Raw genomic sequence first — 17,202 nt, forward strand, 5'->3', positions numbered from 1 at the left:
TGTGTGTGGGGGGGGGGGGGGGTCGTTACATAAAATGGGGGCACACAATGATACACCCACCCACCCCAAAAGGATAAATGACCAGTCCCTATTTGAGCTGTAACTGATGGGATGCTTTTTATTGTTAAAAGGAGGGGAGACTTGTTCCTGGTGATAGTGCCACCATTAACAAGTATATTTTGGTAAAAGAAGACATTGGCCCTTTTAAGTGTGACAAACAAGACAATTTCAGCCTCCAGCTCAAAATATTCTGTGCAGTTTAGTTATGGGGCACAGTTTACATTAAAAGTTTCTTGTTTCAACAAATTATTTTGATGTTAATATGAGGCATTGTTACATGTTACATCAATGTTATTGTTCTTTATGAAATCAGTAAGTGTTTGAAAAGTGTGCAGCGCTTTAACAAACTTAGGGATGTAGTTGTCCTTGGTTTGAGTATTGATGCAAACATTTGAAGCAAGTAATATATTTGATGTGGCCTAATGGCTATTGTTGTAATAGATTGTTGCAGGTAGTTTTGTTGTTATCAAGAATCAAACTTTGATGTACATGTCCATATTAAAACATGGCTAGGAGCAGATTGTTTATATCAGGGTGCACATGCTGTTGATATGAGTTATACATTGTAGAAAATTATGTTGAACAATCTGTCCATTATATCTATGCGCAAATTCAAAAGGAATAAATACTGTTATCAGTTACTTGTGGTATTCATTTCACCAAAGATTATATATTTATTTCACCAAAGGTTATATATTTACTTCACCAGAAGTGGTGCTCATTTCATTAAACCAAAGATTATATATTTATTTCGCCAGAGTTGGTATTTATTTCACCAGAGGCGGTATTCATTTCGTCAGAGTTGGTAAATTCATTTTACCAGAGTTGGTATTTATTTTACCAGAATGGGTATTCATTTCACCAGAGTTGGTAAATTCATTTCTCCAGAATTTGTTTTTATTTTACCAGAAGTGGTACTCATTTCACCAGAGTTGGTATTTATTTCACCAGAATGGGTATTCATTTCACCAGAGGCGAAATTCATTTCACCAGAGTTGGTTTTTATTTTACCAGATTTGGTATTCATTTCACCAGTATTTTATTTAAGATAGGTATAAGTTTGTCTCCAGTTTCAGAAATGATAATTGTTTGTTGTCCATTAAAATAATGGCTTAGCTCCTCTTATTTCTTGAAGCAGTGACCGAAAAGATAATCATGCATAGTCTCCAACAATAAACCCGTGACGCTTCCCGAAAATGGTAATTAGTCGTCCTTTGACAGTTTGTTTGAAACAATCTGCAAGTGAATGGTGCACGAGACCATGCATCAGTATCATTTTCAACCTGGTTCGAAACTACAGCCATTCATCTTGGCTGGTGCAGCAAAGGGACACAACTCTGCACTGCCAGTCACAGCCTGGTTTCCAGGCTATGCATACCCAGGAAACTATGCTGGGCCTCCGAGAGTAAACGGGCAAAGTCAGATGTGCTACTTGTTGTCTCTGTAATTAGTGTTTGGTACGATGGCCCATAAGGGACATGGAGTCTGTTTTTCAATATTTTGATGTTTCACCTACTTTTATCGTTACCTTTTGCAAATTAACACAATTTGTCATACAAATATGTGATAAATCATGTATAAAAACAACCGAAAACATTGGAAAATTTACTTTCATGTAGCTATTGAGTCGCTGTAATGTGAAGCGAAAATGTCAAAAACTAAAATGGAAATGTCAAAACCCAAAACGAAAATGTCAAAAACAAAAGCGAAAATGTCAAAAACTAAAATAAAAATACTGAAAACTATTTCCACCGCAGTGATAATATTTCCACCGAAATATTATCACCGCGGTGAAAATAGTTTCTGTATTTTTATTTTAGTTTTTGACATTTTCGCTTTTGTTTTTGACATTTTCTTTTTAGTTTTTGACATTTTCGTTTTGGTTTTTTGACATTTTCGTTTCACTTTTCAGCGATTCAATATCTTCTTTACACATGATTTATCACATATTTGTAAGACAAATCGTGTTAATTTGCAAAAGGTAACGATAAAAGTTTAGTGAAATATCAAAATATTGAAAAACAGACTCCATGTCCCTTATGGGCCACCGTAGTTTGGAACACGGGATATTGAAACAGTCACAATCCGGTCGGGATATAAAATAGGTCCGTGAAAAAGTGGGCCGGCCGCTATGACCGATATCCGCGGTCACACGCACATGCCAATCTGTTAGCATGAACGATACATACAATTACTCATCTATAATGAATCATCGGTGATATAGATCAGTTTAAGGTATCATTGTATGTTCTCAAATTTTAATGCGACATCACTTATTACACGTTTTTGAAGAAACAAAAATTCCGAAGTCGAAGGTGAGTGTTGAAATGCGTATACTTTAATTTAATTTAATCCACATGCTCAAGGATGAAGGTCAAAGATCAAGTCAATATTACAGGGCAAACTGTATTGATAAACAACTCGGATGGCAATTGTCAAGATAAAATGAAAATTTCTGCTTCCAAGACACAAACCACAGTTATAAAACAACGGATATTTATAAGGGGTAAACGATCCGACACCCACTGATTAGACTGCATCGGTCGAAAACTGTAACAGGGGTCGTCTCAAATACAGGTGCTGGTAAAGCAAGCAATAGTACTATGACCACGTTAGTGACCATATGGCAATAATTAAATAAGTGGAGTAAGATTGAACACAGTTTTAATTGGCTAGCGCTTTCAACTCGTACCCCGTACGAGTCTAGCTCATCAGGCCATAACTGAATAACAGACATGAAGTAGTAACATATAGTTATGTGACGTCATAACATTTAGAGAACTATGACGTCACAATACCAAGGTTACAATGGACAAATAATTTACGCCTTTACATTTAACTTAGGCGCGTATTAATGATTGTAACTTAAAAGTAGGTATGTTCCCTGATCTGACTGGTTAAAAAGTGTTGTCGAATGAGCATAACATCGCTGAATTTTTGGGGTCTCATCACCGTGTATGTATACATTAATTAATGGAACTATTTTTGAAATCATCAACATGGAGGAACAGATGGAAATTTACCCTGACTTCCACATCGGAGATTTCGATGAAATATTGAGTGAATGGGACGACGAGACGAGATAATTCAAGAATTTGAAGGTAAATATCTATGAAATTACCAATCTCATTAAAATCAGATTTTAGTTCTCGCTATCGCTAAACAAAGATCTGAGGCCATCCCATTACGGGTCACGCCAGAACGACCTTTCATCCAACCAATCAGAGCGTCGCTTACCAGATCATGAAAGTGACGGACGGAAAGTGTTTTCTAATCATGCAACCTCGAAAAAAATTAACAGAGGGTATTCCGAACGACAGTTACGTTTTTTTATTATATCCATACAATCTAGGCCATCTATAAGCCATTCCAGAATGTTCTTGCATAAGTTTAAAAAAAATAATCGAGAATACGTCAAAATATGTTTCGAAGCGTAGTGGCCAATTTGAAACTTGTGTCGTAAAGCTCGAGAAAGCTGCCTTCTGATTGGCTAATGTCGATTTCTTGTCAGTCATTTCATTGGTCGGGAAGATTCCAGTGTAGAATAGGTCTTCATCAACCCATGCTTGTCGTAAAAGGTTACTATGCTTGTCGTAAAAGGAGACTAACGGGATAAGGTGGTCAGGCTCGCTGACTTGGTTGATGCATGTCATCGATCCCAATTGCGTGGATCGATGCTCATGATATCAATCACAGGATTGTCTGTCTGTCGATTATTTACAGACCGCCGTCATATAGCTAGAATATTGCTGAGTGCGGCGTTAGACAACAAATCAATCAATCAATCAATCATTGGTCGGTTAAAGTTCAAGAAAGCTTTGTTTAGCGGTAGCAAAAACTAAGATCTGATTTTAATGAGAACGGAAATTACGAATGAGCTATCCGCAATCTGGTGGTTTTGAACGTAAAAAGTCGGGGGAGAAAGACGTTTCAATTGGCCATAAAATATATGCCACATTATTTATACATAAAAATATTCCTGTTTCGCATAAATTATTTTGAAAATGGAGAGATCAACTTTTGCTTTATTTGTATTTTCGACTTCCTAACAACTACAAACAAAATTCAAATTTGTGCGATATGAAACGTTTAACAATAATGTAACTGAGTGAGTGAGTTGGGTTTAACGCCGCTTTTGACATTATTCCAGTTATATCGCGGCGTGTCAGCTTAATGTTGGAGGAAAGCCCGAAGTGATGCAGGTCTCAGACGTTTACCACTTCGGTGAAAACCACGAGCACGGGTATGGTGCTGACAAACCTAGAAACACAATCGGGGCGAACCAGGATTCGAACCGGGATTCGAACCAACAATTATAGGTTTCTGGCGTGCCAAAGGAACGAAACTCTGCCCAGCGAATCGCGGCGCCTTAGACGACTCGGCCACCCGTGCCCCAACAATAATATAAAGCTTATACTTAATAGAAAGAAAAATATTAATGTCGGGTCATATAAAAGAAAATGGAAAATAACTTTTAAAGTGCGGAACTGAACAGAATTACGTATTTTAGCATAATATAAGTTCGATCGAATAGGGATTCAAGAAACTTTGTATGTGGCCAACTTGTAAAACCCATTCATTATTATGTGCACTGATATTCATTATTGTGTGCACTGATCATGTACACAGTTATAGACTCATCAGTGTTTATCTCAATGTAACCCCATCAACCATATCTCGCTTAACTGCGCCAGGCATGAGTAACAGGTAGACAATCCAACGCATTTGGATACCGTTTAATACGGGTCGACACCTTTTCAAACCCTTTTTCTTGTAATATAGGTACGCCAGTAAGTAAATAATAATATTTATCTGCTCATGCTAAAATCACAAACAAAACTGTAATTTAACAATGGAGAAAACAAGAAGATACGACAAAAATACTTTGCTGTGGTCTTTGTAAAAAATGAAATACTTTTTATAATTAATCTTTAGACTGAATGTTGGGAAATACACCTGTTGGGCCAGGCAACAGATAGCCAGGCAATATATAGTGCCTGACAAAAGAAAGTATACATCCATATTTGATGGTAGCGAAAAGTGAACACACAAGAACTGTTATTCGATGGTGATGTACTTGATACGGGTATCATAGTTATGTTTTGGAACTTGGGTTTGTCGTGTTTCGTGAAGATCCGGGGTCGAATAGTTCTTCAGCAACCCATGCTTGTCGTAAAAGGCGACTATGCGACAATTGTGTGGATCGATGCTAATGATGTCAATCACTGGATTGTCTGTCCCATACTCGATTATTTACAGACCGACGTCATATAGCTGGAATATTGCTGAGTACGGCGTTAAACAACAAACAAACAAACAGTGTTTCGGCGACTGGTTTCATCCTAGTGACGGTTTGATAAGGTTTGTAAGTGTGTGGTCAAATCCTATTTTCAAGTGTATACTCTGTTTTATCCGGCTGTCTATGTGTGGTTACCTGCGATCGTGTAACCAGTTATCGATGCAGGTTGTGTTTGAACAGCGCCGCAGGTGAGGTGTTCTACTTTCAGGTGTATTGAGCAATACTGTGGCGTCTACTTGTCCTGTATATCAACCCTTATCGCAGCTCATACTCCTGACCATGAGTAACAACTGACGGGTGATTTTTTCCTCTACAGTCACGTGTCGACAAAGAAGGAAATATTATCCATAGCGACCTGTCGTCACAGAGTGCGCTTTGGTTGTAATTTTTGTTTTTGTTTACTTTTTATTCAGTTTGAAATTCAAACTAAGAAGACAAATATTTTTTGCTTCTCTGAAATAACTAAAAGCAATTTGACTTCGTAACCTGGCGAAACAATATGTCACATGACTGGTCAAAAGCTTGACTTTGTACATGCAAACCAACCTATTTTCAGTATGAACCAATACACAGCCTTAAAACTGCCAAGTGAAGTGTTGATACCACCCCTAAGTAAACAAGGTGACGATGAGCTAACTTTATCGTTTGTACGAAGGTGAAGGTTATTCACCTCATGTGACTACTGCATTCTGTAATTCGTCATAGGGCACGATTGGTACCTGTATATAATAAGAAAAACAGCTGTTGGTTTAGCTTCACAGAATGTGAACCACATTGGGGGATCAAGACGCCACTTCATCCAAGACGACACCATGGGATTCTGGAGCCAGCTTGTGCTGCTGATGTGGAAAAACTCCCTCCTGCAAAGAAGGAAAAAATGTGTGACGTTGTTTGAGATCTCTATGCCTTTGTTTTTTGCCGTGTTGTTTCTTCTACTGAGATTCAACATTAAGATAACACCAAAGAATGAGGCCACACTCTATGACGACTTCCCTGTGACGACAAACGGGACTGTCTTTGACTTGAAAGGAACGGATTTAGGAAATATTATACTGTACACGCCAAACACAACATTACTCAACAATCTGATGGCTCAAGTGGAGACCGACATGGGTGTAAAACTGGCAAATGGTAAGTCTCAGTTAGGATTCAAAGAATTGCTGCACTTTGAAAATGTCGTTACTCTGAGTTTCTTTACTTCAGACGTTTTTACTAATCTAGTTTCCATGGCAACCACTATTTTGGTGACCACACCCAAACAGGTATTTGGACGGATTGGACGTTTTCATCTGCACATGTAGTTCGCTAACCTTTTGTGTCCAGTAAAGTACGGTTATAATGAACTCAAAGGGACTACTAATTGTAGTTCGTTATAACCGTAGTTCGTTATAAGCATTTATACAGCATAACTGCAGCAGATAGTCGGTACCAAAAAAGTAAGTTCGTTACATCCGTCAGTTCGTTATAAGCATGTTCGCTATAACCGTAGTTTACTATACTTGGTTTAGATGTGTAATAATTCACGATCATTTTATTCATGCTGGTTATTTTTTCTTTAAAACCCACCGTCCACCCCACCCGGAATATCACAAAATACAGAAAATACGCATATGTGTTTCTTAATATCTTATGAAAACAGAATGTAGTGTTGTAAGGGCTGGTTGTATTGGTTAGTTTATGTCGTATTGAGATGTAACATTATAACATAACGATAAATAATCGGCGGGTATTTACCCATTTTCTTAATGAGTAGTCAATAAGGTATTGATCGAAACGCTCTGTCTTGATTCCAACCCTGCCTAGTATATTCTAAAAAACATGTTGTTATTGGTGTTTAATTTTTTGGTTTGGAAGATTATAAATTTTGTTCCCACAATATGATTTAATTACTTTAAGGCTTTATCTTAATTTAAATTCTCCAGGCATACCTAAATTGTAAAAATGGGTCGACAGTATAATATTAATAGAACTTTTAGATTTTGTCCATTTTGTATGGTATTAATAGTAGAATCAGAATACCACTTTTGCTTCAAGTGTCCATTTAAGAGATACATTGTAGTATATTACCAAAGTATTATTGTGTCCATCCAAACCAGCAAAAACTTAAAATGCTATTCTCAAGTCCACCGATAATTTTTGTTTCTATTTTGTATGACATTGTTTACGGATTTAACAAAATATTAGAGGCGGTGGTCGAATAAAATTATGAAAAACAAAACTAACAAACAACATACATTTAAAAAGGTCATCAAATAGTATAGTCGGCAGTTACAAAAACAATAAATTACATGACCAGTTCTACAGCTGTCTACAACATCGACACCGGAACCAGTAAGCAACGTTGACGGTAGCAGTCTTTATCCCGCGAAAAATACTATTTTTGCGAAATAATCTAACTAGTATCTAACTAGGTCGGATTAAAATGTATTTGTCATTTTATTCCACATTTTCTTTTAACTTGAGGGTCTGTGGATCCTTAAAGTTGTAAAAAAACAAATAACAGTGGTCAATGTAATGAGACACTGATCTGATCTGAGATGGCCTAATAGAATCAAGGATGTATAATGCGCACAACATAATGACGTACCTCGTAACAACGCGACATTTTGACGACATGTAAAAATCTGTCAACAATCCACTGTTAACATTTTCCCCCTTTAGATAAATACAATAATATCGGTGACATAACATCCCCTTGCTTAATAATACCTGTAAGGAAATAATCTTATATACATTAATTAATCTTCAGGCAAGATTTCACAACTTCTTTCATACACTTTACCTAGCACATCAATTTCTACCAATACTACCAAATGCTTTTGATAAACAGACATATTTGATGTCAGTATTAGCGTCTAACGGCTCATATTACAATAAGTTCTGTATGTGTCAAGATGGCGTAAAGAACCAAGTGATGCTAACATCAATATCTCAGGGGTTTACACAACAACTGGTATGTTCCTATGTTTTCCGACATTTTGTTAGAAAACGACCACATCAGACTCGCGCTGTCGGTACACCGCAGTAATCGTAGGAAATATTCCCCCGATGGATTATACAAACTATTTGGAGGGAAAATACTTACCTTATGTTTTCGCACCGTTTACATACCACCTTATAACCATCTTGTACATGTCCACAGTATAAACATAGTCCATAACAAAATGTGCAGTTAATATGCTCCCCCCCCCCCCCCCTCCACACACACACACACACACACACACACACACACACACACACACACACACACACACACACACCTGTTTCAAAAGGCATTCTAAAGTTATAACATCTAAATTAAGCAAATACATAATTATCAGATAGTGGAATATCCGATGAAAAGTACCTTTCAACATCAAGTAATTATTCGTTAAACAACAAACAAACAAACAATAAATTCTATTGGGCACAATAATGACGTTTTTATGTTACAAAGCCAATACTGCCTGAAGCAGTCATATACTCGCTGTTTAATAAGAGAAATTAACATATTCACATCACCAAGATCTGTGTTATCTGCAACACTCCCATACCATGTTGGGACAAATATTTCTACTACAACATGCCCATGTTGCTGTTTGACCAGGGTCATCGAGTGGCGTGAGTTTAACATAGGACCGATTGGGTAATCTATGTATTACATCTCATGTTTTATTCTACACCAATATTTGATTGGTTTTAACATAGACATAATACTTGTAGGGGAACTCTTCCACACTCACCATGCGTCATTAAATTGATAGAATATTTCTGCAAAAAAATATTCTGTACACTTTCGATGATATATGCACAATGTTTGGTTCCCCATATTCCTGAGGCATAGCACGGCATTGAGGTGAGATGTGGTGAGGTGAAATGGGGTTTAACGTCGCGGCCAAGATTATTGCACTTATGTATAGCAACGTGCATGCACGTTTGTGTCTTTGTGTGTGTGGCCGCTTGTACTAGTCCGGACTGATGCCGATTTATAGTGCTAGCCCACGGAGATACCATGCCGCAGTTTAACGTGAATACCCCACTCAGACTCCGAGCCAACCAGTCCTTGTTTTAGCCCCTTAATACCGAGCGCAGGACTGGGTAACAACAAGTACCATCTTTTAACGTCTTTTGATATGGCGCGACCGGGGATCGAACCCTGAACCTTCCGCTCTCCGGGCGGACGCTCTACCACTAGACCACGGAGGCGGTCCTTTGAGGTGATCATTATGTCAAATAACCTAAATGCACCTGTGCAAGAATTGAAACCATATGTTTGTTGATAACGGTGCAATGACAATAAATCCTTATTTGCCTTTGCAGTGAGACAATGTGCGTTTCACCATTACAGGCCTGGGGTAGAAACAACACCCGTATATCTACATGCATAGGAGTTTACAACACCCTCCTCTGTCCCCTATAGTACCACTTTTAAAAATGACGAAGTCGACCCATTCTACAAACAAAATGTTTTCGTTTTTAAAATTTACTTTTCCTCGTGTTATCACAAAACATGTCTGTATATTATCTTCCTCTGTGATTGTATAACGGTATCAGCTATATCTGTAACATCATCCGCAAAGAATATTGCCAGACCTAAGGCCCGCCTGCAATTCTGATATAAACTTATGTTGATCACAAATTATATATGTAGTCTCTCATTTAATGGAATGTTAGCAGTCAGTAATTTACCCAACGTATTGATGAGCAATATACCTCTATAGTAGTCACCGCCTCCGTGGTCTAGTGGTAGGGCGTTCGCCCGGAGAGCGGAAGGTCCGGGGTCCAACGTATTGATGAGCAATATACCTCTATAGTAGTCACCGCCTCCGTGGTCTAGTGGTAGGGCGTTCGCCCGGAGAGCGGAAGGTCCGGGGTTCGATTCCCGGCCGCGTCATACCAAAAGACGTTAACGGATGGTAATTGTTGTTACCCTGCCTGTCGCTCGGCTTCAAGAGGCTAAAACAAGGACTGGTCGGCTCGGAGTCAGCATACTGTGCCTGAGTGGGGTATTCATGTTACACTGCAGCATGGTATCTATCTCAGTGTGCTAGCACTATAAATCGACATCAGTCTGGACTAGTACAAGCAGCCACACATGTGGGAGGAAAGCCTGAAGTGATGCAGAACTCTGACAGTTACCACTTCGGTGAAACCCACGAGCACGGGTATGGTGCTGACAAATCTAGAAACATAATAAGGGCGAACCGGGATTCGAATCCACAATCATAGGTTTCTGGCGTTATAAAAATATGTTATTAGTATTTTAATTTTTCTGGTTATACCATTTTCTAAATATATTTATAAGTTCTTTATTAATCTCAAAATCAATATGTAACCTTTTACAGATTTGTATTTCTTGTGTTTCAAGTATTTTAGTTCTGTATCACACAGAGGGGCTGTCTCAATACATTTGATATATTTGATTTCCCACAAGGATGACTCGTCATTTACTTGCAACCGACTGGTATATATTTGAAATATTATTAACATCTACATTTTGAAAATAGATTAAAAGGTCGTACAATATAGGCAAAAAAGGAAAGCAATTAACACATTGTTCACACTGTTTATCAAGTAGCTTCAGATATGTTTATATGAGTATCTTCAAAATATATTTAAAAAAGTTCCAATACAAATTTTTAGGAGATTCGACATTTTGGGTGTCATACATTCTCACAACCCGCTAAAGCGGTCGGCTCTTACCTATTCAACCCCGATGCCCGATGCCCGATACTACAGATAACTGACAGGACCTTTCACTACTAACTACAACTAGTTAAATTTACCCTAAAACAACACAACAACTAACAGTTACTAATAAGAACGTTGCGTTATTCAGTGACGGTGGTGGGGTTTGCCAGTCCGGAAGAGATGCTTCGTCACTACAAGTACCACCCTGACAACATCTCCTACGCTGTAGAGTTCAACGTCGTCTCGACAGCGACGTCGTTGCCGATGTCTCTCCATTATAGCTTGCGGCCCAAAATGGAAGACTGGGAAACAGATTCCGTCACCTCGTTTTCCGGGAGCAACTCCCCCCGCGATGGCGAACCAGGTGAGTCTGAGTGAGTAGAGTGAGCGAGGTTTGACGCCGCTTTAAGCAATATTCCAGCAATATCACGGCGGGAACACCGGCAAATGGGTTTCATGTACCCATGTGGGGAATAGAACCCGGGTTATCGGCGTGACAAGGCAACGCTTTAACCACTAGGCTACCCCACCGCCCCAGGTGAGTCTTGAAGGATTGATTGTGAGGCGGGGGTGGGTAGTCTGGATGGTATTTTTGTTTGTTTTATTGTTGTTTAACGCCGCACTCAACAATATTTCAGCTATATGACGGCGGTCTGTAAATAATCGAGTCTGGAACAGACAATCCATTGATTGATATCATGAGCATCGATCCACGCAATTGAGATCGATGACATGCATCAACCAAGTCAGCGAGCCTGACCACCTGATCCCGTTAGTCTCCTTTTACGACAAGCATAGTCACCTTTTACGGCAAGCATGGGTTGCTGAAGACCTATTCTACCCCGGAATCTTCACGGGTGCAGTTTCTTTGAGAGTTCTGGATCGTGAACAGTAAGCATTCCGATGAAACCAATGAGCACGTTGGGCGATGCTGACAGTCAAGCATCCAAATGGGTGCCAGTGAGTCCATCGAACCCGCGAACAGAGGGTCAAGGTGAGTTGCGGGGTCTTAGACCACTGTGCCACCTCTGTGTCTGCGTCCTACAACACATTACAATATAAAACAGTAGGAATAGAACAGGTTCAGTGTAAATACTGACCAGTTCAAATGTGTAACATTTAACCAGTCAACTTCATCATTGTTTGATGGGTTTGTTCAGACTTTATAAATAAAAACGATGTTCGTTGGAATGAGTGAGTGAGTATGGTTTTACGCCGCTTTTAGCACTATTCCAGCAATATCACGGCGGGGGTCACCAGAAATGGGCTTCACACATTGTACCCATGTCGGGAATCGAACCCGGGTCTTCGGCGTGACGAGCGAACGCCTTGACAACTAGGCTACCCGTCCGCCCCGATGTTCGTTGGATACGCTGGGTGCAAATATTATAACAAACAGATGGACGGACCAATGGTAACGTGTCTGTCTTGTTTCCCAGATTATCGATCAAGAGGGTTCCTCTTTCTGCAAAGAACAATCGACGAAGCCGTCATCAAAGAGTGGAACGCCAGCGCCTCAGATCTGCTCGATAACCTTGACCTTCGCCTCCAGCGCATGCCCTTCCCGCCGTATAGAGAGGACGGGATGGCGACATTGCTGCAGATCTTGTTTCCCGTCCTTCTTATGATGAGTTTCATCCTCATGGCCATCCAGACCACTAAAGGAGTTGTGTATGAAAAGGAAAGAAAACTGAAGGTAACTGAGTAAATGAGTCTTATAAAAAAGAAGCAACTCTCAATTTTAAGATCTCAGTATATGCGTATGGTTTTACGCCGGTTTCAACAATAGTTTAACAATATACCAGGGTCAAAGGTGTAGCGATCTCCTTTTGTGGGTGCTTTCGCGAAAGGCTTGAAGATTTTATTGCTTTGACACTTAAATGTTTGGATTCGAAACCTAGATCATAGATTTCTCAGACGAGGCCAACGGTAGTCCTGTCATTATGTAGACGCCGTACAGCTATAGAAGTGTCAGGAGCAGTTGGTTAAAAGGAAATGGTAAACTGGACGTCTGGGTGGTCACCATTTCAACGTTACTCATGGCGTCAGTGCCAGGCTATGGGCTAGATATAGTCCGGCAGAATGTTGTCATGACCTTGCAAGTTAGGTCCCACAGTTGTTTTTGCATGATTTCATTTGTTCAGACACTACATATGAATAAACTATTGGATGCCACTTTGGCACCCTTGAGGGTTTTGAAAAAAAAAGATTTTTAAAAATTGGCCCAATTTTCATATTTGACTTCATTTTTGTAGACAGAAAGAAACACATTATAATGAACTTTTCAGAGTATATAAATGTTAAATGCACTTGATATACAACATATATGTTTAAAACTTTTGGTCAGACATGTGGTAGAAGTTCTTTTAAGTATTAAAACATAGGGAATTATGATTTTCTAAACCTCTTTTATCCAGACGAAATGTAATCCATACCATGTTACTGTTGACTAGACTAATACAGGCGGACTGGGTTTCTTGTGTACAACTGTTCGACAAGACCGTTTAATCTCCTTACTGGGGAACCAGTTTGTAGCGTCTTTATTCAAATCTCCTTTGAAAATTAGCTTGGGCAAAAGACATGTTCAAATATTAGAAAAACGCAACATGGAAACTTCTAAAATAAACGTTTTTGACAATTTTATCTTAAGTCCCAATTTTTGAACTGTCCGTTCTCATTCATATGAACGCATCTAATAATGTTCTAAAGTTTTGATCTATTCCTATAATGTATAGAGCCTGTTCCGAAAGGGGCCCTTTGTGTGATTGGCGGGAGCTACAGGTATAACAGGCCATACTTGCCTTTTTTGCAAAAAGTTGGTGTCATCACAGATTTTGGCAAATTCATTCATCTAATGTTCATCACGTTTTTGCCCCTTACTGTTTCGCCAGATATTACTTATTGAAGCTGATTATCATGTTTTATTTTTTTATTTTTCTATCTCGTCCTTTAACACCAGGAATCCATGAAGTTGATGGGATTGAGTGCTGCTGCTCACTGGGCGTCTTGGTTTCTGACCATCTTCATTTACATCCTGATCTTCTCGGCCATTTTCACCGTGGCCTGCGGTGTCAACATCAGTGGCAATGGCGCCGTACTGGCAAACTCCGACCCGTCTGTCCTGATTGTGTTTCTTATCTGCTACGGAGTGGCCATTATATCGTTCTGCTTCATGATCAGCGCCTTCACACAGAGAGGTGAGTCTCGAGTCACCAGTATTCTTGCCAAGTACTCCTGTAAATAACCGAGAGCTAATTAAGGCCAACCAGTGGTTAACGACATGACCAGCAATACACACTGGATAGGCATAACCATAGTCACACAATCACGTATTGTTTCCATTTGATATGTGGGAGAGTGAGTGAGTTGGGTTTAACGCCGCTTTTAACAGTATTCCAGTTATATCGTGGCGTGTCAGCTTAATGTGGGAGGAAAGCCCGAAGTGATGCAGGTCTCAGACGTTTAACACTTTGGTGAAACCCACGAGCACGGGTATGGTGCTGACAAACCTAGAAACATAATCGGGGTGAACCGGGATTCCAACCCACAATCATAGGTTTCTGGCGTGCCTAAGGGACGCAACTCTGCACAGCGAATCACGGCGCCTTAAACGTGATGCAGAGTTGTTTACAAGCAAGGTCGAACCAACAAGCATGTGGGTTGACAAACATAACATCAAACATGAAGGGAATCCTTACCCGATACTGCGATCTTAGGATTCTGGCGCCTCCATTGCGGATCCGAAGTGCCTCTTGTGCCCCAGGACAATATTAGTTGTCCACCGATCTCGAGGGGGACAAGAGATGATGTACCCCTAATGTTAGGTTATGTTCCCCAATAGTACATCAACCCATGTCCGAATCGGTAAGAATATGAAAAGAAATGATTATGACTGTTGAAAAAAAAGGGAATTGAGTGCTACAAAATATACATTGCTGCAAGGTGTTTTTCTTGAAAAAGACAAATTCAGGCTCGTGAGTTTAATAAACTAAATCTGTTTTTGTAAATGTAGCTGTTGCTGCAGCGGGGAAAAAACAACTAATCTCTATAAAAAAATCAAGGCCCCACTCCCAGAATATCAAATGGCCGGTGTCTTAGCAGACGACAGAAAAAAACTTAGATTTTCTTCCCTGAGATCAATTTTATTCGGAAAATATCGTAAATATCCGGAGAATAGCCTTTTACATCATTAATTTTAGATACAAAATTGCGGTTGGTATGCTGCAAATGTAAGCCAACAGTTCGGCAATTCGAGAAGGGTACATACAAAATGTTCCTTACCATGTTAGCGGGGTACATTGAAAATGACAGAAGGTCAGCCAATTAGAAACCGGCATTTATGTGTAAGGTAAGATAAAATAAATTTATAAGTGTCATCTCAATACAAAATGTCAATCACATGTGTGTTTTTATATAAAAGGGTATAACAGTCCGGCATTTAATCACTTTGTTTATTAGGGATAAATTGATATTCTGGGAAAGGAGGTGGGGGTTGGGGGGTGGGAGATGCCTGGGATGTTATCAAAAAGGTAGGATAAAATAAGTTTAGAATTGTCATCTAAATACAAAATGTCAATCACATGTGGTTATTTAATGTACAAATAACAAGTCAACGTAATTTGTTTTAAATGTATAAACGTATTTCATGATCATTTCAGTCAGTTATCATAAATCAATTTCCTATTTCTTCCAGCCAATATTGCTTCAGCAGTGTCTGCGATCATCTACTTCATCACGTACTGCCCCTACTTCTACCTTCAAACCATCTACACCGACATGACTCGCCCACAGAAACTGTCGTCATGTCTACTGTTTAACATTGCGATGGGCATGGGCGCTAACGTATTTGGGTTATATGAAGGCACTGGTAAGAAGCGTTTCTATGTATTGTAAGAGAATGAGCGAGTGAGGCATGTTGGTTTACGCTGCAATCCGAAATATTCCTGCAGTATCACGAAAATCTGTAAATAATGGAGTCTTTGTTAAAGTAACGATATGTTTGCCGCATGAGTGAGTGAGTGAGTGAGTGAGTGAGTGAATATGGTTTTACACCGCTTTTTGCAATATTCCAGCAATATCACGGCGGGGGACACCAGAAATGGGCTTCACGCATTGTACCCACGTCGGGAATCGAACCCAGGTCTTCTGCGTGACGAGCAAATGCTTTAACCACTAGGCTACCCGACCGCCCTTGCCGCATGAGGAGCGGTCCACCTAGTCCTGATCCTTATTTCATGAGGTCTTCATTAAAAATGTAATCATTTCTATGTAGATTTTATCACTATTAGGAGCTGATACCGTAAGCATTTGTACACAGAATTGTTGCCACAATTGCAATTTAGAGGATGATATGTCCACCGTGCCGTCGTGAAGTGAAACAGCATGTTTGTTTTGAAAAACCTCGTGATTGTTACAACATTTCGAGAGTAATTCATTTCAGTGAGTTGGGTATTACGCCGCCTTTAGTATTTAAGGGTACCATATTCCTCGATTAACCTCCGGACCTCGAATAAAAGCCAGGGTATCAATTAAACGCCGGACCTCGATTTAACGCCGGGTAGTAGTTATGAACGGAATTCTCCCCATTATCTTTGCGACTACACACCAGGGGTGAGAGTGTCTGAAAGAAATATACGCCCTGGCGTTTAATCGAGGAAATACGGTTTATAAGAGCACTTCGATGTTTAATGAAACCCATGGGTAAAGTGATGACAAACCGAGGATCATAATCGGCTACTGTCGCATGCGACGCAGCTCAACCACAGTCAATCACGGCGACTTAGGTCAGTGTACCACCCATATCCCATCTTTAGAATGAAAAAGACCCTGAAGATTAATGGTTGAATGGAAAAGTATGCTTCCTCATAAAACCGACACATGGGTTCGCCTGTTGATGTTTGTTTCTGTGAACCAGGTGTAGGTGTACACTGGTCGAATTTCAACCAGCCCGTCTCGGAAAGTGATAACTTCTCCCTGCTGGACGCCATTTTGATGTTGCTAGGCGACACGGCAATCCACCTCCTCATCACCTGGTATGTGGACAATGTGTGGCCGGGGGAGTTTGGTGTGCCCAAACCCTTCTATTTCCCCTTCACCGTAAGTACTGTGAATTTCATACAGAAAAGGTATTCAAAATGATCAAAACATGCACAAGAACTATCTGGATGTCTTTC

General features: G+C 39.7%; 1 protein-coding gene across 1 annotated transcript in view; it reads left to right on the forward strand.

Annotated features, from left to right (window-relative positions):
- Nucleotides 1-6,090: 6,090 nt before the first annotated feature.
- Nucleotides 6,091-17,202, forward strand: part of LOC139444835 (phospholipid-transporting ATPase ABCA3-like) — a 28,587-nt gene continuing 17,475 nt past the window's right edge. Inside the window, exons 1-6 of the mRNA XM_071225814.1 lie at nt 6,091-6,490; nt 11,178-11,393; nt 12,469-12,725; nt 13,989-14,226; nt 15,723-15,896; nt 16,944-17,125. Coding sequence (XP_071081915.1) covers nt 6,172-6,490; nt 11,178-11,393; nt 12,469-12,725; nt 13,989-14,226; nt 15,723-15,896; nt 16,944-17,125 — 1,386 coding nt within the window. The 5' untranslated portion in view covers nt 6,091-6,171. The remainder of the gene's footprint in view (nt 6,491-11,177; nt 11,394-12,468; nt 12,726-13,988; nt 14,227-15,722; nt 15,897-16,943; nt 17,126-17,202) is intronic.

This window comes from Haliotis cracherodii, unplaced genomic scaffold (assembly GCF_022045235.1).
Source record: "Haliotis cracherodii isolate W230 unplaced genomic scaffold, xgHalCrac1.p SCAF_6, whole genome shotgun sequence".
Lineage (NCBI taxonomy): Eukaryota > Metazoa > Mollusca > Gastropoda > Lepetellida > Haliotidae > Haliotis > Haliotis cracherodii.